Source organism: Tamandua tetradactyla, chromosome 2 (assembly GCF_023851605.1).
Source record: "Tamandua tetradactyla isolate mTamTet1 chromosome 2, mTamTet1.pri, whole genome shotgun sequence".
NCBI classification, from domain to species: Eukaryota; Metazoa; Chordata; class Mammalia; order Pilosa; family Myrmecophagidae; genus Tamandua; species Tamandua tetradactyla.
Genome location: NC_135328.1, coordinates 10,323,294 through 10,350,847, shown reverse-complemented (window position 1 = coordinate 10,350,847; position 27,554 = coordinate 10,323,294). Strand labels below are relative to the sequence as shown.

At 47.3% G+C, this 27,554-nt stretch overlaps 2 protein-coding genes across 10 annotated transcripts in view; one reads left to right on the top strand and one right to left on the bottom strand.

Moving 5' to 3' along the window:
* The window catches only part of SECISBP2 (SECIS binding protein 2), a 46,679-nt gene extending 34,875 nt beyond the window's left edge, over window positions 1–11,804 (top strand). For 4 of the 8 annotated variants that reach the window (XM_077139536.1, XM_077139535.1, XM_077139530.1 and 1 more), the window contains exons 13-17: window positions 1,911–2,067; window positions 2,821–3,041; window positions 5,591–5,745; window positions 6,221–6,413; window positions 6,989–10,754. In XM_077139536.1, coding sequence (XP_076995651.1) covers window positions 1,911–2,067; window positions 2,821–3,041; window positions 5,591–5,745; window positions 6,221–6,413; window positions 6,989–7,092 — 830 coding nt within the window. In that variant the 3' untranslated portion in view covers window positions 7,093–10,754. Of the gene's footprint in view, window positions 1–1,910; window positions 2,068–2,820; window positions 3,042–5,590; window positions 5,746–6,220; window positions 6,414–6,988; window positions 10,755–10,797; window positions 11,025–11,057 lie in introns of those variants that run through there. The other 4 variants (XM_077139532.1, XM_077139531.1, XM_077139533.1 and 1 more) reach the window with 4 other exon arrangements.
* The window catches only part of SEMA4D (semaphorin 4D), a 170,426-nt gene continuing 152,791 nt past the window's right edge, over window positions 9,920–27,554 (bottom strand). The window contains exons 18-20 of one of the 2 annotated variants that reach the window (XM_077139543.1): window positions 15,726–15,935; window positions 12,235–12,357; window positions 9,920–10,995 (exon numbers count right to left, since the gene is read on the bottom strand). In XM_077139543.1, the coding sequence (XP_076995658.1) occupies window positions 10,985–10,995; window positions 12,235–12,357; window positions 15,726–15,935 (344 nt within the window). In that variant the 3' untranslated portion in view covers window positions 9,920–10,984. The remainder of the gene's footprint in view (window positions 10,996–12,234; window positions 12,358–15,725; window positions 15,936–27,554) is intronic. The other variant, XM_077139544.1, reaches the window with a different exon arrangement.

The window sequence follows — 27,554 nt, the reverse complement described above, 5'->3', positions numbered from 1 at the left end:
TTCAGTTCCCTGAGTCCCTGCTCATATTTTTCCGTTTTTTTCCCTATAGTTTCTGTTTCTTGTCAGATTTCAGATGATCCGTCCTCCAGTTCAGAAATCCTATGTTCTATCTCTCGAGACACAAGGTTTTCACATTCACAGAGTTTCATTGTGAAAGCTATATCATTGTTCAATCATCATCAAGAAACATGGCTACTGGAACACAGCACTACATTTTCAGGCAATTCCCTCCAGCCTCTCCACTACATCTTGAACAACAAGGTGATATCTACTTAATGCGTAAGAATAACCTCCAGCATAACCTCTCGACTCTGTTTGGAATCTCTCAGCCATTGACACTTTGTCTCACTTTACTCTTCCCCCTTTTGGTCAAGAAGGTTCTCTCAGTCTCTTGATGTTAATTCTCAGTTCATTCTAGGGTTTTTCTCAGTCCTTTGATGCTGAGTCTCAGCTCATTCCAGGATCTTTGTCCCACGTTGCCAGGAAGGTCCACACCCCTGGGAGTCATGTCCCACGCAGAGAGGGGGAGAGTGGTGAGACTGCTCATCATATTGGCTGGAGGAGAGGCCACATCTGAGCAACGAAAGAGGCTCACTTGGGGGTGACTCTTAGGCCTAAATTTTAAGTACACTTGACCTATCTTTTGTGGGGTTAAGTTTCATGTGAACAAACCCTAAGACTGGGGGCTCAGCCTATAGCTTTGGTCACCCATTGTCTTTTGATTCTTATATGGCGTATCTATTTTTGTCTGTCTTTTCCCTTATGATACCCTCCTTTTCTGTATAGTTGATCTTTGTGATGTATAGCACTGTTCCCTTTCTCAAAGAAAATACTTTCTTTGTGGTTATCCTGGGATTTGTGCTACACAATTTTTATCTATAACCTACTAATTTGAAAATATACCACCTCAGATTCAATAGCATACATGTTTTCTACTCCCATACTTTTCTATTTCCCCTTTTTATGTTGCTCTTGTCCCACATTACCTCTTTATATTTTGTGCGTCCATTACCAATAACATGGTTATTTGTTATTCATTGTATTCTAACCCTTATAGATATTAATGATAAGTGGTATATATTGAGGAATGATTAGAGGCATATATTGAGGATATAGTACTACTGAGTTTTGCATTTGCCTATTTAGTTATCTTTTACAATTTATAAAAGTATCTCACACAACCATGGGGATGCAAGATTCCAAAATCTGTAGGTCAGGCCACGAGCTGGCAGCTCCGATGAAGGTTCTCAACAGACTCTCCAGGAGAGACTGGCTGGCTGAAGTGGAGAGATTGATTCTGTCTTCTGATACCCCTTTAGTAGCCTTCAGGTGTTTAGGTTAAGCATCACTCATTGCAGAAGACATTCCCCTTAGCTGACCGTAGATGTTATCAGCCATAGATGCAACCAACATGCTGATGATTTAAGTCCATGAAATGTCTTCACAGCAACAGAGAGGCTGGTGCTTGCTTGACCAAAACAACCAGGCATCATTACCTGGCCAAGTTGACTTATGAACCTAACCATCACAGGTGGTATATCGGAATTTTGTATTTTATATATTTTATGCATGGCTTTTCTATAAACCAACAACTTCTTAAATAAAAGAAGTAAATCAGTAAACCAATATATCAATAAATTTGGGTGTTGAGGTAGGAGGTGCACACATACAGATAGACCAGGATGTTGTCACCTCTATCCCCACTAATTTTTCTTTTCCTCCAGATTATTTTCCACCTATTTTAATTGGCCTCTGTAAAAATAAGCAAAATCATTTCGTTCATGTGACTTGTATATGCAGAGTTTATAGGTGCATCATTGAAACTCCCACGTAGCAAGGCACTGCTGGAAATTACATCCCAGTAATTTCTTAACTCACAGATCTCGTATGATTTCTTTTGCTTTGTAAAGCTCCAGTGGGATCAGAAGAATCTGTCCCTTCTACTGTTTTAGTGGAAAGCAAGTCAGAAGAGCTGCATGGAGCAGAGCTTCAGAGTGATGCAGAATCTTGCCACTTCATTCCCGATACTGCCAGCCTCCCAAAGATCCACAGCCGGAGGTTTAGGGAGTGAGTACGCCATGGTTCTAGTGTCCCATGAGTGATTTGATTTGGCATTGGTTTGCACTCTGAAGAGTTTCAGCGCCATCAAACTTCAACCTTGGGGCCACACTGTTTTGTCACCTCATATTTAAAGTGGCCGAGTATCCAATTATAATACTTGTCCATGATTTCCTAATTACTTTATCTGTATCTACTTCTGCTGAGGTTTCTACCCTACTGATGTGTAGAAGCAGTTTCTCTAAGTTTGAGGTTGGCGCATTGAGTAGTGGGGGTGATAGCACATGATACCTGGATCCCTGTTTGTGGTTTCTCTGTATAATTTCTTAGAGGGGAGCGTATCCATAATCAATGGACCCTTAGCTAGGCTGAAAAAAAAAAGTCTCCAACTATTACTGTAGAGATGTCTATTTCTCCCTTCAGTTGTCAGTGTTATCCTCCAGGATTGACTGTCCTGATACTTATGTTCATGATGGGGAGGCACTTGGACAGTGTCAGAGATGGGGATGAGGTCCCTTTCCTCATTAGGGAAGTGAGCAAACCATGATGGAATCTCTGCGGCACAGAGATTTTGTCCCTTATAGTTTGTATTAGGGGTGCCTTAGTGTAGTTTCATAAAATCCAATCATTGCAGAGTTTCTTGCTTTTTCCCTGAGTATTACTCATCAAAATGTGATTTTCTGGAAAGGTCTTGTGCTCTCTTCTCTTTTTTAGAATGTCATAGCCAGAGGAAATGTTTATTGTGTATAATATTTATTTTAGTTACTGCAGCCAGATGCTTAGTAAAGAAGTTGATGCTTGTGTTATGGATCTTCTAAAAGAACTTGTACGTTTCCAAGACCGTATGTACCAGAAAGATCCAGTCAAAGCTAAGACCAAACGCCGACTTGTGTTGGGGCTGAGAGAAGTCCTCAAACACCTGAAGCTCAAGAAATTAAAGTGCATCATCATTTCTCCCAACTGCGAGAAGATACAATCCAAAGGTACCATCTGCCTTCTACCCTGTGGAGGGGGAGCCCCTCTTCAGTAGTCGTGAGCATCTGCCCTCAGGTGATACCGTACACCCATTCAGTACCTGGGGGTGGAACCCCTTCCAAAGGACAAGGCAGCACACTTTTTTGACAAATTCAAGAGTTCATTTGACCTCCGAATGCCTATTTTGTAAATGGGCAGATCTCTATTTCTACCTTGTGTTCCCAGCAGCCCCTACCCCATCTGGGCAGGAGAAGGCATGCCTTCCCTGTAGAACGCTAGGCACTTTGCCCCTCTGCTCAGCCTCTGGAGCACCAGCCTGACAAAGGTCATCCCTCAGCCCCCACACCAGAAAGTTCTTTCATGGGCAGCCAAGCAGTACTTAGCTAGATAGGGCTTTTCAATTTTAAATTTATTTATTCTGTCTGATGAATCTTTAAATCTAATTAGACTTGTCTTAAATGCTTTTTGAATTGGGTTTGTCTGAATACTTTGCCATTTTATTAAAGTTGTTTTTGTTTCATTTAGTGTTTTTTTTTTAATGTGATACACTGTATGAGATAATAGAGGACTTCTGTCTGTCACATCCCATCTCATTTCACAGCAACTTTGCGTCATCGTGAGTTTCTGCAGCACTTGCTTTTCCACTTTATTTCCTCTTCAGGTTAAGTAATATAAGAATTGCTGAGGGTCAGATTCCTACCTCTCATTGGCACCTGCCTGTACCTTCATCTGGGCAGGGAAATGATGTGAGTAGCATGTTCAAAATGCTCAAAAAACTCTGACCAGTAGCATTAAAGGCACCTTTGTATCCTTCCCTGGACCCGTGGTTTTCTTCTACACTGTAAAATGTAACTTCTGTGTTGCATTTTAAGGTAACAAGTCCAAATTCTCCTGCTAAGTCCTTAGAGGTGATCTTTCCCATTTGCCATTTTACGGCTAAGGGCTTAAGGTTGCCTGATGTATCTGAGGCCACCCATGACCGGAGAAGGAGCAGCTGGACTTCCTCACACCCAGGCTGGTGGTCTTGCCCCTCGCCTATCTTGGTGCAGGTCCAGGGGAAGTTGCTTCCAGCCGGCCTGCTTATTGGGTCGTGTATTTGATGGTGTCCCCACTGGGTATCTGTTATCCTGAGCCAAGCCATAAAGTAAGATAGGATTGCATTACATTCCTGGACATCTAATAATTCTTGTTTTATGTTGTTTCATTAATTTTCTATACCTCCAAGCTCTTAGACATTTGCCTAAATCTTTTAACTCTTTTTTCAGTTGTTTCAAACTTTCAGGACAATTTCAAAAAATACAAGCCCCATACAGAGAACTCCAACATACCTTTATACCCCCAGATATCCAGAGCCACCAATTCTGACATTTTGTTCCATTTTCTGTGCCATTCTATCTAGTTTTCTATTTTCTAAACACTTGAGTATATATCGTGCTTAAATACTTAAATTTATACTTCCATGTACATTTCCTAAGAACAAGGACACTCGTGCAGTTTAAACTTCAAGAAGTTTAACTTGATATAAAGTTTATGGTCTGTATTCCACTTTTTTCCTATGTCCCAATAAAGTCCTTTTTTTCCAGTTATTTAATGATCCATTCTATTGAGTATACAGAAAACAGAAATCACAATTTCATGCCAAAGACCACTTCCTCATAATTAGACCAGAGATATTAAGGTTTGTAATTCTTTATCTTTCTTACTCCCACTTTTTTACCTTAAGTACTTCCTGTTTCCTTTATTTACACTTAGTGTGAACATGTAGACTATCAATTCATCCCAGTAATGTCCTTTTAAGTCTTTTTTCCTCCCTTGTTAGATCCCGTCCAGGATCACATATTTCATTTAATTGCAGTGTCCTTGGTTGCTCTTTCTTTTTTTCCTAATTGTGAGAACCTGAAATGTCTTCATAAGACAGGTGGATATATCATCTATTCTGTGGTTTCATCCAGTACCTGGCTCAGAAGCAGAGTCAGATGACCGAGGGCAAGCAAGATCCAGTACAGTCATATCACAATAGGCCAGAGCCCCCTCTGCTCCTTGCGGGAGAGACAATACAGGCTTGCGGGAGAGACAATACAGGCTTGCGGGAGAGACAATACAGGATCAGTTATTTGACCTCTCTGGCTTGTGGTTGTTCGTCTATGTAAATGGGGATGCATGCATCCACCTTGCAGGATTTCTGTGAGGATTTCAGCCTTAGTTCTGAAATGCAGCTGGGTCAGCACCTGCCATGTCATAAGCATTCAGTAAACATGAACTAGCACTTCATTTTTCCAGTTAAGCCTTACGCTGGCTTTTGAGTTGAGGTAGATACACTTGATCACATTAAGGCAGTGTCTGGTTTGGTGGATTGATGTTCTTAAACCTGGCTGAGAACTGTAGTGCTGTCTTACTTGTAGTAGTTTCTGGTGTGAGCTGGCACTAGCCACTGGCTTGAGTACAAGAAAGCAGGCAGAGATTGTAGCAGCCACAGGAAAAAAGTCTTTGCAACCACCAGTGTCTCAACATTCTCTATGACACATTTCACCTTTGCTTTTGTTTTCCTTTGACCCAGGTGGGCTGGATGACACTTTGCACACCATCATTGACTACGCCTGTGAACAGAACATTCCATTTGTGTTTGCACTCAATCGCAAAGCTCTGGGGCGCAGCCTGAACAAAGCTGTTCCCGTCAGCGTGGTGGGCATCTTCAGCTACGATGGGGCCCAGGTAAGATGGGGTCTGGGCACAGAACATTTCAGATACTCCTTAGAGCAAGGGAGAGACAACCAGTGCCTGTGCTCACCTATCAGACTGGCCCCTACAATCTTTATTTGGCACTGAGAGAGGCAGCCACTAAGGTAGAACTTTCTTAATGGTGACCTTTGATTCATTGACACCACGGGAATATATGAAACAGTATTTAATTCTTTGGTTTATTAACGACATGGCAATACTAATGGTAGGTACCAGCTCTGTTTTCTAAAAGCAAGCTAAGAAGCCATCTCTGGCCTCCTCCTGATTCTGGTGGTTATCCCTGGCTCAGCCTTCATCTTGGCACCCACAGGCACATGAGGGGACAATGCCTGTGTCACCTCCATACTCCTGGAGGGCCACGTGTAGGAACCTTTGCTGAGTTTGCAGAGTGCTAGGGTCCTTGTGGGGAGTTGTGGAGCATCACCACCGTTCTCTTGCTTCCCTCAAGGACCAGTTCCACAAGATGGTTGAGCTAACAATGGCAGCCCGCCAGGCATACAAGGCCATGCTAGAAAATGGGCAGAAGGAGCCGGTAGGAGAGCCTGGACCTCCCTCGCCTCTCAGTCCACCCGCACTGAACCCAAGCTGCTCTGCAGAAAATGTTCCCCCAGCTTCCACCGGAAATGAAGAGCCTCAGTACAGTGAGTACTCACAGGGTGGTCAGAGTTAGGTTTGAGCTGCCTGAGAGTTCTCCGTCCTACTTTACCAGTGTCCCAAGAGAGCAGTATGACCATTGAAATGGCACCAGTTATAATAATTATAATTGTTATAATGATATAATGCCCTATTGAAGTCCAGGCCTGAAATGATTATATCGGAGTTTGTAAGTTGCAAGGGCTTCTCCTTGACTGTCTGAAACTTTGTCTTGGACCATCTTGGAGTCAACAGAGGGTGGCTTAAGGATATCTGAATCCATGGTGTGGGCACTTCCAAGAGAAGCTTAGAAGGTTAAAGTTACTCGAGATCAGCATTTGTCCTGGGCACGTCTTCTGGGATGTAATAGGTGCTGCTCTGAGAAGGGTCAGAGGAGCGTCTGGTCCTGTAGGGTGGGAGGCACAGACAGCTGGGGTCTCTGCTGTGGGACTTCCCCGAGTGTTAATGAGCTGAGTGCTGATTAACTGACTCCCAGACTGACCTGACCACAGCCTTTATTTTCTTACAGTTTTTATACTTCATTGGTGCCTTTTTCTCAGTTGTGCCATTTTCTTATTTCTAGTTAAAATCTGGAGAAAACATCTAGAAGCATATAATCGTTGTGCCCGGGAACTAGAAGAGTCTTTAGAGGCTTCAGCCTCTCAAATGATGAACTTGAATTTATAGGAAGAGAGTTATTTTGCGTGTGCTTTGTATATTTGTGGTAAGGAGTGGGGACATTGTGGTCTTTTTCTTCTGGGTTCTTCGGTGACCTAATGTATTTTGTGTGACTGCTGAATTTGGAAATCAACCTGAGCAAAACGACATGTGAAGAGGTGTTTGTTGATGTTCAGCTCTCTAGCGCAAAGCTGTGAATCCATCACACGATCACTAAATCACCAGTTGTGCAGCTTGTAACGTTTTCTAAAAGCCTCATGGTAGTTTTGGTGTTCTGAGCACATAGAGGATATGAGAAATACTGGAGAACATGGTACAGACCACTTTAGCTGCTGAAGAAATTTCCTTTCCGTTGCAGAATAGTTGGACCATGTTACTAAGCTTGTAAGAACCAGGTGTTGGGTCCCCAAGTGCCAGGAACTGGAAGGAAGCACCACTCCCAGTTGTAACTTTCTTCCTACCACCCAGTGAAAATAACATCACAGCTTTGCAGGACCTGATGTAGATAGCACTTTAAGGGATGCTAATGTTCCAGTGGAAGCAGTGGGTGAAGGGTTTGTTTTTAAGGAGATGTCTTTTCAGTTTAAAGATGTAGGGATACTTGGAGAAATTGCTAAAATGAGCCTCAAGAGGAAAAAATGTTTTTCTAACCTGTGACTTTTTTCACATGAATTATTTTTAATCTTTATTTTTCAAAAAAATAATGTATGGTTGAAGTTCCCAAAATTTCATTTTGTTAATCTGAAAAATCTTTTCCTTCTTTTTTAAATGAATGTATCCTGTATGTGGTTTCTGTCTTAGAGGCAAGGGGGAATAGAAATTTACTTTCATATTTTCCCTGTAAGAAGGCTTATTTATTTTGAATAAATAGTGATTATATTTAATTTTGCTTAAGACTGGTGTTATTAGAGGCAATGTTCTCTCTTTACTGATTGTTCTTAAGTCTTTGATTTGTACATTTTGCTTACTCTGTTCTTCTTTTTTGTATGCTGTATGGCAGGGTCACATTTCGTTCTTTTTCCATGTGAGTATCCCGTTATTGCAGCACCATTTGTTGAATCATTTGTTTATGTTGGTTTCTTTGTTTGTGGATGTGCATGCGCCGTGAATCAAATCCAGGTCTCCTGCATGGTAGGTGAGAATTCTACCACTGAACTACCCCCACACCCTGCTTACTTTGTTCTTTAAAGGAAGCAGGGGAGCTGTTTGATATTACTATACCTCATATGTCTTTAAGTAGAAATCCCTTCAAGACTAAGATAAGTTTAACCCAGTATAGATTTAACCGGGCTCAGTCTAAGCTTTCCGTGCATTGTTTTTCACCAAAGTAAGTGGCAGGGAAGGATTTATACTGTTTTTTTGTTTGTTTGGTTGGTTGGTTGGCTGGCTTTTGCTTGTTTAAGCAAGCACGGTATTTCATTAGCTTTGAAAATGCTGTTAATTGAACTCAGTCTTGCCAGACCCTGTGCCTCTAAGGAGTGGCCTCCAGTGACCAAATAAAACTGGAATAGAAGAAAGAAAAGATTAAAAAAAAACAAAGCTGGAATAGAATCAGCGTGACATGCCATATGGACAGTGGTGGATTTGGACCAGAGAAATTCTAGCCTGTCCTGTCACCTTCAGAACCACTAATAGTGTGTGCCCTGCTTTTCTTGGACATTCTGAGCTATTCAAATGTGGGAAATAAGGTTTGGTAAATCAGGGCATACATAAGTACTCCAGGTACTGGGTTGTTTCCTTTTCAAGACATTGGCCATATCAGATAACAGACAGCAGCAGGAGAGCTCTGTCTTGCCCTTTCTCTTTCAAGAGGTAGCAAGTGGGAGTGGGATTTTAGGAAGAAAAACTTTAAATAACCTATCTGTGGCTCTTTACAATGGAGGATTTTAAAATTTGATAAATCAAAACCTCATTTAAAAATCTCTATTGGAGATAGAGGGTTATTTGTTCAAAGCCCCTTTTTAGAGGTCTCTAGGTCAGGTATTGCTTAAGCTTCTTTTACCAAAACCAAACAGAGTAGGTGGGTTTTTAACATCTTATCCAGCTACTTTATTTCCCATTTGGCTTAAACCAAACTCTGACCTTAAATTGTAACCTTATAACCCGGTTACAACCCCACTCGTCTGAAAATGATGGCCCTCCAGCTGACAGGTCGTTGCTGAGCTGAGACTGCTCTTGGAAATGGGTGTTGACAGCCTTGCTGGTATAGCTCCAAGCACACAGACTGGAACTGAGGACCTTCCCAAACATAGAATCACCTAACTCAAGGTAGAACTCTGTCCTTTTATTTTTCTCAACAGTGGCAGTAATACAGAATTCATCCTCATAAACTATACTTTGCCACAGAACACCACACATTATAACTGCAAGTGTGTAATTGTTTTTTTGAGCATGAAAATATTTTTGCTAAATCTAGACTCAAGGGGAATTTTATAGCTATAACACTAAGGAAAAGGGCCCAAAGCTTGGAGCATTCACCCAGCAGCTCGTAATGGTTGATGCCATACTCCAAGTAGGAACCATGGTAAGATAAAGGTTTTGCAGAAGAACTTTATATTACAAGCACATGATGGTTCTGTGAGCCACACTGAGACATGCTTGGCCTGTTGACTGCAAGGTGGAGAGGTCGGATTCGAAAGAGAGAGACCAAAACCAGGGCAGCTTTAACCTGGAAGTCAGGCACCTTTCAGTCGCTCTGCCAACCACTTCTTCAGCATGCCCTGTCATTATGGGACCTTGATGTGACTGGCGGGAAAGTGTATGCTGATGCAGAGATTGTGTCTAAAAGAGCGAGCTGTGAAAATAGCCAGTGAGACCATTCGACTGAGACATTCCATTATTTGACAAGAATCACGAGAGAATCACAACTTTATTTTTAACACAAGTTTGGTTTTGTAATAGATCTGAAAACTGTCACAGCCAAATAAGAACAGACGTGGCTGTAAAGTCAAAGACTGAACAGCTCTGGGCCCGGGCCTTTGTCCGCTGGCACACGGGTGGCCGCATCCAGAGGCACAGCCCACAGCGTGCCTAACAGAACACTCTAATCTGCCTCGGACCCTTCTGAGGGAGGTTTAATATGGCACCAGGAGATTTGCATAATTAACCTGTTCAATTTTTTTATCTTGAATAGGCTCGGCGTCCAGTTGCTGAAGCTGAGAGTCAATAGGGGATACACTCAAAGGCATAAACCGCAGCGTCTCCTCACACATAGAACTGAATATTCTGAGATTAGTAAAGAACACCAGAAAGAATCCTAAACTACTCATTTGAGCTCCCAGTGTGGGCCTCATTATCACTCCAAGGTTTAAGGCAAAGTATTTTCATTTCAGTAGTGTACCTTAGGTAAGGAGCTACATTTGAAGGTGGGAAGAAGGAGCAGGCTTGATTTATTTCAGTAAAACCAGTGATCAAGAGTTGAAGATGCTAACTTTTCATGGGCAGTGTGAGGGGTAGCCCATTTCTGAAAAAAGAAACTATTCAGATCATGTAGGGAGGATCTTTAAAGCATAATGAAACTTTCTGAGAAAGTGGACCTTCATGCACATTGCTATTTTTAGCATCATGAGAGATTCTTTCTTTTTTGTAGCCTGTTAACTGTTGTGGTTACCTCCTTCTGCCAGACAGACCCTTCTGTCACACATAAGCAGTAGATTAAAGAAGTAATGTTACGGGTTCCTATTCCCAGGGGGTCTCTGTTTCTCCCTGGCCCAGCTTCTTGGAGAGAGCATTCTGCGCCGGTGTGCTGTGCAGAGCAGGCCAAGGGAAGCCACTCCCAGCAGCAGTGAGGTGCCTGGTAGGTAGCCCGGGCCAACAGCTCTTGGGAAGTCTCCTGTCCCAGGGGGCCATGGTACAGCAGAGTCTTCTCAGGGTCTGTGTGTGGTACTAAAAGGTGTCCTTGTTACAGCTTTCCTGAAAGAGAAACACTGTCTTAGAATTTTTGGCCAAACAGACAAATCTTTTCTCCTATTCAGACCAATTTCCCAGTAGAGCTCAGCTCGGTTACTGTGGCAGACAGTAGCAGTGGAGACTCAGCCTCTATTCTGGTGCCTCCCCGTGGGCTCCAAAGGACACAGTGATCAGGAGCAACTGCCTGTATGTAAAGTTCTCGGTGACCCACTGGTCCTTCTCTTTGAGCAGACACTCTGCTCAGCCAGACTTAAACCTAGACACTCCCCAGGAGGTAGGAGAAGTTTGTGGGGGGAATGGGGAGGTAACCTGTATTGCTAAGGTCCAAAATCCCCCCTCTCCAAGTTGAAATGTAAGAGAATCAATTATGAGTACCCCCGATATTGTTTGCAACAACTAAGGAGGCTCTTGGCAGCCATTTAGCAAAATAACCTTGTAGGGTTGAGCTGCTGGAGAACCGCACTTGCATGTTGGCTGCATCCACTTATCAGCAACAGCCAGTCTTCACTCTCTGGCTTCGCCTTCTCATGGCCACCAAGAAGGCTCTATTCAAGCAGCTTGCAAACCAGGGGCCCAGGCAGCCACTGCCTAAATGGGGTGGGAGCTCGTGGGAGCACCGTGGCTCCTACAACACTGTCACCTCAGTTGCTGCCCACTATGCTCATCACCTGCCCCCAGCACAGTGGGCAACAACTGAGGCATCTCACCACCAGCGGCAGGCTCCAGGGGACGAGGTCGCTGCAAAGGACAGAACTTGCCCAGCACTAGCTACCTTTCCCATTTCCTGCTTTTGTCAAGGGGTTTTACCATTTGAAGCTTTCCTTGCCTGGCTGGGCCACTGCTCTGGCCTGGAGCGGAGCAAGCCCTGGGCTGGCTTGCATGGGTGGTGGTGGGGGGCGGGGGAGATGGGGTTGATGGGCACATCTAATCAGGACCAGCTGGCCCCTACCAGGTAGCCCTCCCAATCTCAGGATCACTTCACAGTCTTCTCCAAGTACTGTTTCTGGCCAATACTATAATCCCCGTCCCCCCATCCCCAGATGGGCAGCAGAACACACAGGATTCACCCGGGGTTGAAGGGATATTCTTGATGGGGTGCAGACTTCTCAAAGCAAGTACTGCTCTAGGGAATAGCAAAGATGGGACTGGAGGAATCTGGTGGGCTCCACTGGCAGGAAAGGGGCAGGGGACAGAAGATCCTGATGCCAGGAGGCAAGCAGCTGCTCTACCCCATTCACCTACCCCTGAGTAGGGGGCCCTGGCGTACCCACACCCTCCTCCAGTGCTGCATCATCCGGCCGTGCTCACCAGCCACAGACCTCCAGGCTGAGAGTTCTCTGGTCCATTGCTCCTGGTGGGTCGCCTCTGGAAGACAGAAGGGGACTTAGGTCAGGTATTACTGGCCTCTGCAGTCCACTGGATATCCCCATCTAGTCTCTTCCAATTCAGTATGACAGCACCAACAGGCAGAAGGTATGGTCTCATGTTGCCCCTTGAGCCAGTCAGTGGTGGAGGCTCAACTGGCTCCCAGCCCATGCTGCTGGGGAGAATCGGGGCACACAGAGCTCTGGAGCGTCTTCCAGGGACCAGCTGGGTGGGACAGATAAGGTGTTTAGGCCCTGGGAACAGCAGTTCTACAGTCAGCACCCACTTCCTTTGCCAGGACCCCCCCCCACCCATGCTGGCACCTGTCCCTCACATCTCTCACATCTGGTGTTCTCTGAGTTAGAGGAGCTAATTTCCCATGCCCCATGGGGTGTGGCAGAGAACCATGGGTCTTAGGGGTAGGCAGGGTCCTACTGCCCCTTTCTGAGGAGACAAGCTGCTGAGACTCAGGAAGCAGAACTTGGCCCTCACCGGGGCTGGGTCATCTTGGAGCCTGAACGCGTCCCACTGTGGTGAAATAAACCACTCGCTGCTCTGGCTCTCCACATTCTCCTCTCAGTCTGGTCTTGGGTTTTGAAAACAAGTTACTGCAGGAGCTGTTAGGAGGATACAAACCTGTTCTGCCTTTGTTCTTTGTAAACACAAAATTGGAAGTACATCATTTCTTTGGACTACAACCTCATGGGAACTCACTAACATCAGAAATGGGTTCCAGAAACCTGAGCCATAAAGCAGAACTACTTAGTGGCCTCAGTATGATGCTGGGCACCCAGACTGCCAGGGCGGGGGTGGAAGGAATCCTTGAGTCAGGACACTAGGTGATGGTGAACTTAGGAGTGGCCTTGTGAAGACTCCCTTTGTATTCCTGCCCACGTAATTGTTATTCCATAGCCACTGGCTGACCGCAGTGTTCACCTGCCTTGTGTATAATTTATGTACAATTTGTAAGGCACATTTACATGATTATTCCAGTACATACTAACAGCAGCCCTGTAGGATAGGCAGAGCATTTTACAGAAATGTTTTATATTGAGGTTCTGGGTCAGTGAATATATGCAATTACTTAGTTTAGTTCCCAATCCCAATTAAAATAACAATATGCGACCATTTAACAACAAAAACTTTGAACTCTTAAAAGGACAGAGAGAAGTGAAAACAGCAAAACTTGGAAATTGAAAAACAGATAAGTGGAAACTGATTTATCAGTACCAAGAAAATTGAATCCTAAGCCAGCAGTGGGGAATACTAAGAAGCATCCTCAGAAACTCCCAGAAAGTTAGGGCATTTGTTAACAGCAGTTACCTCTGGAAAAGGAGAAGCAAGGATGTTAAATGCAGATTGCTTGAAATACTAAGAAGCTGAACACCTGGCTCCCCAGATCCCTTCTCTGTCTCCTATGCAGCCAGGGGATTGCCCTGTTCTCTTCCAGAAAGGACTGGAGAGCTGTTCTGGAGATGACAGGACAAGGGTCTCTGGTAGACGTTTGCATACTAAATGCTGAGGGCCTAATCACCCTCAGGTCCTCCTAAGGCTGATATGTCAGCCCAACCTAAACCCTCTAGGGTCTTACTACCACAGGCATGTCTGCACAACTGCAGCACCAGCACCTGGAGGCCTGTTAGAAATGCTGGCTCATAGGTCACACCCCACCCCTGCTGAGCCAGAATCTGCATTTTAGCGAGATCCCCAGTGGATTGGAATACACAAAGTAGAGGATTGTTGAGCTAGACCAGTTTCTTCTCAAACTTTAATGCCTATAAGAATAACATTTCAAATGCAGATTCACCCCCAGGATTTCAGCAGGTCCTGAAATTTGTTTTTGTTTTTTTCGTTTTGCATGGGCAGGTACCGGAAATCGAACCTGGGTCTCTGACATGGCAGGCAAGAAGTCTGCCTGCTGAGCACACCGTGGCCCACCCAAAATTTGCATTTTTACCAAGTTCCTAGGTGACAGTGATGCTGTCAGTCCCTAGGCCATACCTTAGGTAGCAAAGGCCTAAACATCAGGAATCTTTCAGTGACCCTGACTCAGCTAGAAAAAGTCAGGATCAGGCCTTTCCCATCCCATGGCTCAGAGCTTCCGGTCACACTTGTGTCTTTCTCTTAAATACAAGCAGACTACCAGGGATCACCAGACATCTGGTGAAACATCTAATGTGACAAAACAGAAGGGAGAGAACATTAATAGAGGGGAGAAAAGATGCTACACTATGAAGCAATGCAATAAAAGGTCAGAGAATAAAAAGCTCTTGGAAATAAAAATGTGATAATAGAAATGGGAAACTCAAAAGAAGGTTTGGGAAACAAAGCTGAAGACAGCTAGCAGCAAGTAGAGTAAAAGGGATGAAAGATAAGATGGAAAGCAAGAGAACTAGCCCAGCTAGTCCCATACCTAGAATAGTTCCACAAAGAGAACAGAAAAGGAAGTAGAGGATATCAAGTTGTCAAGAAGTCTTCCCAGAGTTGAAGGGCAAGGGGTTCCACATTTAGGGGGCCTGGCCAGGCATGAAAACAAGGGAAAAGACATGAAATTTAAAATAATAAAATGGGATTGTGCCCTGAAAAAGGGCACATGCAAAGTATCGGGAGCCAGAACACAATAGAGCAGCATCTTCAGATGTTGGAGGGTAATAATTTTCAGTCTAAAACTGTTACACCCAGCCAAGCTACATTTAAGGACTGAGAAATGATATACAAGGTCTCAAAACCATTACTTCCCACAACTATTTCTGAGGTGTACAGGGAGATATGCTCCACAAAAAGTGAAGGAGGGGATCAAGAAAGGAACGTGGGAAGAGGAAACCAGATTGAGCAGGAGAGAAAGAGAATGCCCAGCCTCAAGGGGAAGCTGTCCCAGGATGGCCGCTGAGTTCTTCGTAAGGAGGGTGGACTGCTGCGTTGAAGCAGGCCAGTGGCTCCAGGGAGCTGAGCGTCAGAACCCCTGAGAGGTCTGCATATATCAAGAGATGTAGACAACTGCAGTCTGGTGTTGAATTAATGATAAGCAAGCAAATGAAAATCAGCACAATTATTAACTCGATGGAAAAAAAAAATGCATAAAAGGAAACTAGAAAAGACCTTGGCTTAGCTGTCATAATAATGTAAGCTGGCAATGAACTGAGCCAAAACCTTATTTTGGGAACATGAGAGACTGAAGTATGTGTATATGTGAGGGAAAGTCAGATGGAGAGCAAAAAAAGCTAAATCCTCTTTTTTCAGGGAAAGCCAATAGGTAATCCTAAAACTGAAATGGGACCAGATAAGCATGTTTCTCAGGACAGAAATGTTGGGGAGAGAAATATGAAAGAGTGGGAGGGGTTGGGGCCAGGGGCCAGGCCCCGACTCACCACGCTTTGTCACGGTGACCCGCACTTGGGAGGTCTGGTTCCCGGCCGAGGAGAGAACCGAGCAGCGATACTCGGAGCTTTCCGGGACGGCGTCTCGCAGCCAGCTGAGCACGTGGGCCCTGCCGTCAGGCAGCACGTGGGTCTGCGTGGGGACACACGTCTCCAGTGCTCGCCCATTCTTTTCCCAGACAAAACGGACGTCCGCGGGACCTGGTGGACACATGGGCCGGTACCACTTCTGTGTTCTCCGAACCCCCATTTAGGACCTACAGGACCGGCCTGTAGGGGAGGGGATTACCCCAGATTAGGGGGTCCCCCTTTTCTGCCCTAGTTAGAACTCAGGAACCTAAAGGCAGGTTTCTACCCAGCTGTCTGGCCCTCCCCGTGGGCTTAGGACCCAAAAGGCCTGAGTGTTGATCCCCACACTGGGGTTCCGGTCAGCAGCAGGAAAAGGGTCACAGTCCCAGCACCTTTGCTGTAGGATTTCAGGACTCTCTGACCTTAGACACCTTTCCTCAAACACCTGCAAGGCCTGGGTCCCACAGAGCACACGCGGGCAGTTGTTGATCTGGGGATCCCTTCCTTTCCTACCAAGCCTCTGCAACCCCCGGCCCCCAGTGTTTAACAAACAAGGCAGCCCCACACTTTGATCTGCTTTACACCGTAGGCTTCCAGTTAAGATGGAGGTTGAAGAAGGAACTGAGATGGGTTCCAGGCACCCTGGACAGGTACCTTCCACTAAGCTCCTGCAGCCCCTCAGGCAGGGCTCTGACCAGCAGCAGGAATAGCACCTGCAGCTTTTCTGCCCTCCTCACCCTGCCCCAAACAAGACAGTTCTCTGGGGGCCTGGGAGACCACACTTAGGGTGAAGGTTCCGGGCTGACAGGCCAATGACGGAGTCTTCCCTGTCTCGGGTGTGTGCAGACCCCAGCCTGAGCTTGGACAGCTGGAGGAGGCCAGGCAGGCCCTCAGATGACCCAGCAGCTGGGCATCCCCCTAGAAGATGGGAAAGCAGAGGCACTAACTCAGGTGCTGCCAAGGAACTCCTCCCCGAGCCCAAGGGCACATGCAACCATTTTGCGGGTACCCCCTTGGTCCTGCCCCTCACCTTGTGTATATCAGGAGCCCATGCTGTTGGGTGCTTCCTGACAGATGCTTGCTCCTCTACCAAGAATCTGACTTCCTGGGTGGACTTGGACAAAAGCAGACCAAAGTGGATCCCCACAGGCAGCCCCAAAAGATGGGGCTGCACCAACCATGTGGCAGCTGCACAAAAAAATATTTCTAAAACTTTGGAACTGACTTGGATAACAGCCCCAAGAAAAAACTCTCATCTGTTGATCAAAGCACCTTTTGAGATTCAGGGTACTTAAAAAAAGTTTTTTATTAGCTGCTTCCTAGAAGCCCATCAACTTGGGAATAACTAAATTAAATGTGGTACCACAGACTATGCAGTTAAAAGGAAGGAAGGAGACTGATCGATTGATCTATGTACTACTTACATACCTCTTTCTCTGTGACTAGAGTTCAAAAACACTAAACAGGGAGCACAAGTTATAGAGTAACAGGATAAAACTTTCCTGCACAGTAGAACAACATTGTGTCTGGGTATGGGGTGGGGGGAGGGAGAGAGAGAGAGAGAGAGAGAGATATCTGAAAAGGTCTGGAAGAACCCCCACTCACCTTGCTTTGGAGGGGATAAGGTGATCGGGAGTGAAGATGGTGCCAGACAGAGCTTGCCATTTCTCTGTCACATCCTGATTAAAATCTTTTTATCTTCTTATTTTTAAATGATCTCAAATTTACATGATAGTTGCAAAAATAATACAAAACCCAGAGAACAACCTCACCACCCCCAACCAGTTACCCCAATCCACCAACTTTTAATACTTTGCCACATTTGCTATATCACTTTATCCATCCATCATCCGCACATGTGTCCCTTTGTCCACTGGTCCATCCAGCTAGTCACCTATAGGATTGGATTTTTAAAGAATAGATTTGTAATTTAAAACTATAGATAGATTTCCCAGCATGACAGGCCCCCCACTTCCCCAAATTTGGCACCTGTTCACCTTTGTCCATTTCCCTAGTCAATCATTCACCACTATCCATGATCATAAAGAATTTTCCCAAGTGCTTGGCCAAGTTTCACTTTCACTGGACAATGCTAAGTGTAAATCCTGGAGGAAATGGGACATACGGGGGAGGTTACTGCAGCCCTGATGCTACTAGTGAGACATTGAAAAATGTGCCACAAGGGGGTTTCATAAATTAGCTGCCATTTGTTAGGGATCACATTTAAGAATAATATTTAGTAACATGGGAAAACACAATATTAGGCTAAATGATGTGTGGATACATACAACACATTAACACACATGTGTTTATATACACACAAAAATGTAGAAAACAGTCTTAAAAATGGACATGAGGCTGGTAGTAGCCAGATCACATTTTGAGTGATTTTTTTTTCTTTATACTTTCCTAGATTTTCCAAATTCATGACAACAAAGTATTGCTTTCATAACCAAAAATAATAAAATGTTTTTTAAAAAGAAACAATGTACCATAGACTCTGAAGGAAATCCTGAAAGGAGCTGGGACCTGTTTTGCATAGCAGCCTCCTGGCCACCCAGCCCGCAAGGGCACATCTTAGAGGAGAGCAGCCCAGCCTTTTGGAAAAGCCCGCATGGGTTTGTTTACCTGGGTTTAGTGCAGGATTTTTTTTATCCTAACACTTTATAATTTTTCCCGCTCATAAGTGGTTTGAACTCTAGCCACAGATTTTATATACATATGCAATTTCCTTTCTTAACTGCTGAGCCGTGATCCCACATTATATTTAGTCACTTGTCAGTTGACAGGTATTAAGGTTGAATCTAATTTTAAAAACTGATTCTCAAGAGCAGTTACGATCAAATGATGAGAAAGTTTTCTTTGAACTGACACTGAAGTCAGTTCTAAAGGAGCAGAGTCTTTTTATTTCCTTGCACTGCCTGGCAGGGAGACCTACACAGAGAACTACCCAGGGAACTGGAGCCACTGAGATGGCTTGCAGGAGCTTCTGGAAAGTTCTGCCTGAGCCATTGGGGCAAAGAATCTGGATGGTCCAATTCCCCACCCAGAACCATGTGGGGAGGGACTTCCAGGAGCAAAATGCCCAGAAAACCCACAGCTTGTTCACCACAAAATGGTATGAAAACCATCCATCTCCCATCATGAGGGCTATCTTAACCATCAGTAAACACCATTGAAATATGCATTTAATCATAGTAAAACATTAAAAATGTTAAAGAAGTACTTACGTTCCACTTACTGTTTAAAACTATCCATCTCATTCTGAATGCAGAGGTAAAGAGAGAGGGAGAGGGGGTTAAACAGGTCACCAGAGCAGGGCAGCACGGGGCGGGGGGGGGGGGGCAGGGTAGCGGCCCATCCCCCACAGGTGCATGGACACGAACATTCTGGAACACTGGGCCCACGCTGTCTCCTTTTGCCATCTCCCAGCTGGGGCCTCTGGAGACATCACGCCTTCCTGTCTTAGGCCAGCTGCTCCAACTCTTGACATTTTCACCCCCTTGTCCAACCAGGTCACTTTAAGTAAAGGGCCAGCTGGGATATAGCCCCCTCCGCCTGAAACTCCCCGCCCCTCCAAGCTTGGCCTCCAGTGGAGTGCAGGGGTGGGCAGGAGTCTCCAGTGGTCAGCTGAGCAGTGATCGACCGGGACGGCACAGCAGCTTCCCCACCATCCCCTTGTAACCCTCAAAGGAAGAAAACTGCCTCCTCCTGGCTGGGAAAGGATCTGGGTTGACAGCCCTTCCCTGCCTATTCTCTACACTCCCCAAAACGTGACAAGGAGCAGGCACAACCCGCTTTACTCGAGGCTCTACTCATCAGCCTCAGGAAGACCCTCAGGGCTTCCCCAGACCCGCACCCACTGCATCCACATGCACAACCGACTCTGCACCAAGGGCTGCTCAAGGAGCTCTCCTGGCCGCACACCACCTAAAATGACCCAGAGGTGCCACGGTCACCAGCCAAGGTGCTGATGTCAGGCTCAGGGGAAGGGTTTTAAAGGAACACGATCTGGAAAAGCACATGGAATAAATTCCACTTTGCCACAAACAAGAACCTCTCTCCTCCCCAGCAATGATTTCTTGCTCTAAGGGAGGGCAAGCCATTCCTGGGAGATGGGAGACTCCCCACGTTGAGGGGAAATGTGATGGGACTGACCCAAAGTACTCCCATGAAGTTTTCCATCTGATAGCTAGCACAGGAGCTTGGGCCTTTCTGCACAGCTCTATGTAGGAAACCACTTACTGTAGGGAGTTCCTGGACATATGGCCCAGTCTTACCTCTGATCTGCTACCATGGGATTAGTCTGATTTCATACTCATGCCTATGGTGGGCATGGGGTGATTCCACCTCAGCACTCCACCCCAGCGAAGACCATCCTCTGAGGACCCAGAAGCTCTGTGCACCCCAGCCGCTGGCCACTGAGGGGACCCACAGGTACTCCAGGTGGCAGGGGCTCTCTTGGCTTTTCCTGCCAGTGCGTTCAACCTGGAGTCCCACCCTACATGGTATCCCAGCCTCCTTCCCAAAGGGACCACTCTGACCACCTGTTCACTCTCCCTGGGTGGGGTTTCTTCCCAGCTGCCGCCACCCACCACACTGGCTCATCCTGCCTCGTCTGGGCCCCCTCCCCCCTTCCCTCCCGGTACCTGCCCTGCAGAGGATAGCAACAGCACCGCTGGGGCTGCACTCCGAGGCCCTGCTCAGGGCGAGTTCTCCTTTCTCTGTCCTTTGTGCAAAGTCCCAGAGTAGCCATCACAGACCAGGGACTCCCGAGCTGGGGAGGGCGAGCTTCGGTGCAGGGAGACCCCACTCACCTGCTAGGTTGAATTGTGTCACCAAAAACATAGATGTGTCTAAGTCTTAAATCTCAGTCCCGTGAGTGTGACCTTATGGGAATTAGAGACGGAATTGACGTCACACCAGAGCAGGGTGGGGTCTTAATCTAATACGACGTGTCCTTCTAAGACGGGGGAGGGACTCCAGACAGGTGAGGGGTAAGGGCCCGCCAAGAAATGGACCGTCAGCAAGCCCCAGACGCCAGGAAGGCTTCCTCCCTCGGACTCCAGACAGGCATCCAGATCCGGGAGAGAATACATGCCCGTGGCTTTAAGCCACCCAGTTGATGGGACTCGGTCACAGCAGCCCCGGGAAGCTCCTGCCGCAGCCCCCGCAATCCTGACAGCGCCCTCCCTGATTTCCAGCTGGCCCATCAGCACCCGAATCCCTGGAGAGCCCGCATCCCAGCTGGTCCCAGGGCCTGGGGCTGCCAGCAGGGGTGTCCTAGCTCAACCGCCCTGGCTCCAGCCTCGGGAGTGGGTGTCACTGCAAGGGTCCCGTTGCCGGGACTGACTCTCTTCCTGACACACCCACTCAGGTCCGGGCGTGATGGCAGTAGATGCTGAGTTAGATCTCAGTGGAGGTGGTGGCCCTCCATGGGAGCTTCTTAGGACCCCACCAGTGCCGGAGGACCTGGGGTGGAAAGCAGGCCACTGGCGCCCTCCTGGCTGGGTGGCCATATGCACCTCCAGGCATGGTGGGCCTCCAGGACCCCAAGTCACAGAAAAGCGGACAATAAAAGACCCCACTCCAGCAACCCAGCCTCAGCACCCAGTCCAGAGTCATCATCATGGGCCAAAGAGGCCAGGTGACAGCTACCCCATGTAGGAAAGGGTCAGGGACAGAGAGGCCAGGAAGAACTGGATGACTGTCGGACACCACCAACAGGAAATCCAAGAGATCAAGGGAGAGGAGGTATCTCAAGGATGCTTCAAATGCACTTCAAGTTTTCCTGATGAGGCTCCGGCTTTCCTTCCAGGAAATATAATAGGGGCTGCAGGGGTACAAACACCTCCAGCCTGGCGGGGCAGTGAGATGCCAGCTGCTCAAACTCCTCCCCTCTGGTTTCTGCAAAGGCCCCAGGGAAACCCACAGGGTGGGTGGGTGCTGGGTCAGGGCCCGAGACGCGCAGATCCCCAGGGCTGGGTGCTCCCGGACTGGAGCCACTGCAGAAAGGCGCGAGGGAACAGTGCCCAGTCCCACTGCCCGATCTGGCCAGTTCACTCCTCTCAGGCCAGGCCCAAGCTCCCCACCACACTGCTGGCACCTGGGGTCAGCTGAAGTACAGCCTCAAAAAAGAGCCATGTCCTTAGAGAGCTAAAAGTTGGTGGATGTGGGTATTTGGTGGTGGGGGGGATTATGCTGTTCTCCGTACAGATTTTGTATTATCTGTGCAACTGTCCTGAAAACTGTGAAATTCTTTCAAAATAAAAAGTTACCTCTATCCCCACATCCTAATCCCTGGAACCCACAGGTATTCCCTGAAGGGCTCTGTGGGGGGTGATTAAGGATCTTGAGAGGAGGAGACTGTCCTGGACTATCCAGTAAAATCACGAGTGTCCTTTTAAGAGGGAGCCACGGGCACAGACCGAGGCAGGGAGGCCCAGATGGCAGCAAAGAGGCCATAAGCCAACGAATGCTGGCAGCCACCCCATGCTGGGAGAGGCAAGGAACGGACGGACGGGTTCTTTGCTGGAGCTTTGGAAGGAGCAGGACCTGCCAGTACCCTGAACGCAGGCTCCTGGCCCCGAGAACCTAGATGGGATGTGTGGCTGTGACTCTCTGCCTCTGCATCTGTGCCAGTTTATTACAAGAGCCACAGGAAACGAATACACATCCCCACGGCCACGGCCAGGCCTGCCCTCCCAGACCACGTGCCCACAAGCCAGGCGTGGGATGCTGGGGCCTCATCCTCCAGAGACAACAGGACCTCCCGGGTGCCAGGCGTCACCTCTTCCAGAGGTGCAGAAATCCAACCCTCGAGGAACACTCTCCTGGAGGACCTCCCACAGAGGGACCGTGTTCTGGTTCCCTGTGGAAGCTTCTAGAAAGATGTAACTCAGAGTCAGGGCGAAGACGTAGCCCTGCATGCAGACCCTTTAATCCAGCATGCAGAGATGAGGGGGGACGTTTGTTCTTGGAAAAAATCCTAAGAAAAATGACCAGGGGGTAGGAAAACCCACAGCAACGCATCCACTCCACCCAGTCCTGACGTATGGGGCAGCCCGGGGCCCTGAGCAGGCCGTGGGGTGTCCGCGCCCCGGACGGGTGGCCACGCAGGGTGGAGCGGAGCAGGCGGCAGGGGCTTCTCCCGCTCAGGCACGAAGCAGGGTCGGCCCGAGCCCCGGGTGCCCAGGGTGGGCGGCTGCAGCAGGGCCTTGGCGAGGCCTGGGACCCAGCTGCCGGCAGTGGGTGCCACAGGGCGTGGGGCAGGAAGACCACGGGGCATGAGCTTCGTGGGATGAGAAAATCCACCTCTGATGGCTGACCAGCCCCTCCGCTCTGGGGACAGCGGCATCAGGACGCCGACAGGCTGTGGTGTTCTGGGACCCCCACCCAGTGGGTTCGGGGCCCGCTGGCCCGTGCTGGCTCAAGCCACCCCTATCCCTCTGCGGCCCGGACACCTGCAGGACATTTCAGGGTCGGGAGGAGAAAATGGGTCTAAAATGCCAGGAAATGCCAACAGGGTGTCCGGTGGGCCCCAAACCACACACTTCCGTAGAAAGTCTTCGTTCTCACATCGATGCCCTAACAACTCCACCATGGGCGGCCACCCAGCACCTCTCCCGGCCCTCGGCCACAGGCAGCCACTCCAGCTCTCGCGAGATGCCTTCCCCGGCCGCGCCCCGGAAGCTCATCTTCACGCCAGGCGGCGTGCGGAAACTGCTGGCTGACTTCCGGTCGCCCCCACTAGGACAGCCCAGGCATTCCGGTGCCTCCTTCCTGCAGGACAGAGGGAAGAGCAGCAGCTCCCGAGTCAGCTTCTTCCCGCCCACGAGGCCTCACGTGGTTCACAGAGATGTTCGCACACACTCCTTCTGCCTCACGGAAGACGCGGCCACTGCGTTTGTGTTGCAGCTGTGGACAGTCCCTGCCCAGCAGCGTGGCGTGACAACAGGAATGGACAGACTCGCGGTTCCGAGGCTGGAGCAGTCCACAGCTGCAGCGTCAGCAAGGCAGCACTGTCCCCGGGCCTTGTCTTTCCCGTCCCGTGGCCATGCCCTCTCCTTTTGTCTTCCGGGCTACGCTGACCTCCAGCCCTCCGCTCCTCCAGGGTCTTCCCCTCCCACGCCTGACTTCCTTTGCTGTGAGGACGTCACCCATGCTGGATGAGGCCCCCCTCCCTCAGTTTGGGTACACCTTAACCAACAGCATCGTTACGGTCCTGTTTACGTGGGGTGAACCTCTCACCACCAGCGGTGGGGCCTGAACATGCCTTTTCTGGGGGACAGGATTCACTCCCCAACACCCACTCTGATTAAAGATCCAGATTCAGGAAATGAAAACCTTTTAAGGGTTCACATTTTAAACAGCCAACGCCTCCTCCACACGCACCCTGTAGACTGGACATGAAAAGGGAGTTAATTAAAGTGCCTCTGGCTTTCCTGGAATACAGCTGTTTGGGGGCAAAAGCCAACTATGATGTGATTTCCTATTATAAGAGTATTACCTCGTGGCCGATCCACCTGATCCGGGAGGGGAGAACCCTGTGGCTCGCCTCTGCCACTGGAAGTTTGTCACAAAGATCAGGGGTGCAGCATCTTGCGGGCATGTCCGACCGTCGTGGTGGGGGGTTGGGGACAGAGGTGAAAGTCCCAGTGAATGACACTCCTGTGCCCAGAAGGCATTTCCAGGTGCCAAATGACAGGAGGGCTCAGCTGTGACGCTGCTGGGACTTGTTGCGAATAACAGAAAAGCGGGAAACACAGCATCTAGCAAAACGCTGAGACCTTGAGATGCTCCATCCAACTGGGGAAAGTCTGATGATTCTTTCTAGAAAACGACAAACTCTCAGGGTCGGTCACCCCCTCCTCTCCTAAGGCTCACCTAGGCCGTGCAGAAGAGCCCAAGACGAGGCAAAACCTCCTTGAGTCACCGGGAACACACACACTGACGGTTACACGGGAACCGAGGTGGCCTCTGTGATGGGCCCCCCACCCCCACCCCTACCCCTTTCACCAAGACCCTCTGTACTGCTGCCCGGGGGGCTCGACGGTTGTCTTCTACTTGCAGCTCTCAGACTCTAGCTGTTTAAAAGGTCTGTTTTTTTTGTTTTTTGCAAGGCAATAAAGACATTTATTTGGGGTCTTAGAATTGCAGTTTGGGGAGAGATTCAGGTAGCAGCCCAAATTGTGTACCATCTTGATGCTTCCAGGAAATGGTTTTCAAAGAAAAAGATTACTTAAGTTGTTTGTGATTTGTGGATGTTCTCAGGGCTCCAAATGTCCTTCAGTTTAGATAGTTTACTGAGATCCTTATCTTGTGGTTTGTTTTCAGTATCTGGACGCAGTTAGGATTTTGAGCAGCATTGTTGTTTGAAGGTTACTTGAATCTTAGTTTTAACCAGATCAACTTCATTCACACTTTAATTGGAGTTTGATTTCTTTTTCAGCTTTTTAACAGTTGCTGTATGGAGTAAAGCTGACTTTCTGAGCTGGAGACCTCTGAGTGCCAGGTGTCACACAGATACCTAGTAAGAAGTCTGGACTTGGAGCTGGTAAGGGTTACTGTCTTTGTAGCTTTTTAAGGTGTCAAAAGAGTCTAGAGTGCCAGCAGAGCAGAGAAAAATCAGATTGCGTAGCCTCTGGACTATATACAGTCCAGCAACTGCAAAAAGGCTCAGTTACGATGTCCACCTGCTCTACTGGAGCACCAGAACCGGGGGCAGACAGTCTCCTTACTTCTTAACACCTTTTAGTCCCACTAGGGTCGCCAACTGATACTACACAAAGGCAGTGAATTCTTTGCCTGATGAGCTTGAAAGATCAATTCCTGAAACCACAAAAAGCCATCCCAAATCAGAATATCCAAATGTTAAGAGTATAATGTGATTCATAAACTGGAATATTATTAGTCTTAACAGTGATATGTGCCAGATTGAAAGGATTTATGTACCCTGGAAAAGTCATCTTTTAATCCTAATCAGTCTGGTGAGAGCAACAGTTTCTTCAAATCCCTATTCAGTACTATAGAGTGGAAACTTGATTGGTTATCTCCATGGAGATGTGACTTGATCAGTTGTGAGTACTGAACTTGATTAGATGGGGACGTCTCTCCACCCATTCTACCTGGGTCTTGATTAGTTTGCTGGAATCCTATAAAAGAAGTATTTTGGAGAAAGCTTCAGAATGCTGCAGAAGTATGAAGCAGAGAGTTCACCAGCCAGCGACTTTTGGAGATGAAGAAGGAAAACACCTCCCGGGGAGCTTCAAGAAGCAAGAGGCCTGGAGAGAAAGCCTGTCTGGATAGATCATTTAAACAATCCAAACGCAAGGAGCTCAGAATAAGAATCAGGGTCTTTAAACTGTATAGCTTAATGTAATGCCTGGGTACATCCTTAGAGTATATTAAGCAGACAAACAAAAAGATTGAGGAATGGGAGGGAAAATACGGAACTATTAAACTTCACCACCAGGGAAATTCCTGATACTGTCAGTCATTAGGGACACCCAAATTAGTAGGCCAAGCCCATGATCTTGAGACTTACTCTTGTGAAGCTTATGTAGGTAGTGGAGAAGCTTAGCTTACCTATAGGTATACCTAAGAGTTATCTCTGGAGGACTTCTTGTGTGCTCAGATGTGGCCTCTCTCCTTCTAAGCCCAACTCTGTAAGTGAAATCATTGCCCTCCCCGCTACGTTGGACATGACATCCAGGCCTGAAAGTCTCCCTGGCGACATGGGAGATGACTCCCAGGAATGAGTCTGGCCCTGCCACCATGGGATCAACAATGCCATCCTGACCAAAAGGGGGAAAAGAAGTATAACAAGGTATCAGTGGCTGAGAGAGTTCAAATGGAGTCAAGGGGCTACTCTGGTGGCCACTCTTAAACCCAAGCTTCAGTTAGACATTGCTACCTATAGCCAAACCCCAACCAAAACCATTCCTGCCAATCCTAAAGAACACCTAGGGCAATATATAAGATTCTACAAAAGCTCCATGCACTAGGGTAACTTTCCAGAAACCTACAACCTCCAGATGGGTCCCTGGACCAGTTAAGTCCTGAAACCTAGAGGGCCCAGCCTCTCCATAACATCAGTTAGCTCCGTCTGCCCCCACAGCCCCTTCCAACATGAAAAAGTTAGAATGGGTATAATCCAAACACCCCTAAAGAGAGGGATGGAAAGATCAAAGGTGATGGTGGAGTTATACAGAGAAGGTATGGTTTAACAAAAAAGCATGATTGCTGAAATCATAATAGCAATACTTCTTTTAGTCTCCTGTATCTTAGAGCAGCTAGAAGTAAAAACCTAAAGTTGTGGAATTGTAGCCCATACCAAACTCTGAAATCTGTTCTACAACTAAGTGTTGCAATGTGCTTTGAAATTTATTGCTTTTTTGTAAATATGTTATTTTTCACAGAAAAAGAAGAGTCAATTGTGATGATAAAAAAATATTCTTTCTAGCTGACAATATTCCAGAGCAGCTAGAAGGAAAAATCTGAGAGGATTATATGTATAGCCCATGACAAACTCTGGGATGTGTCCTGTAACTACTTGTTGAAGAATGCTTTGAAGACTATTTTTTTTCTTTCTTTGCTTTGTATATATGTTATATTATACAATAAAAAAGTTAAAAATAAAACAAAACAAAACCCAAAAGCATTCATCACTTAGGATAAGGGCAGGATCGAGGGTCATAGAAAGATCCTATTTTTGTTTTAAAAATTATATTGCTAGGAGAGAAGGGGCCA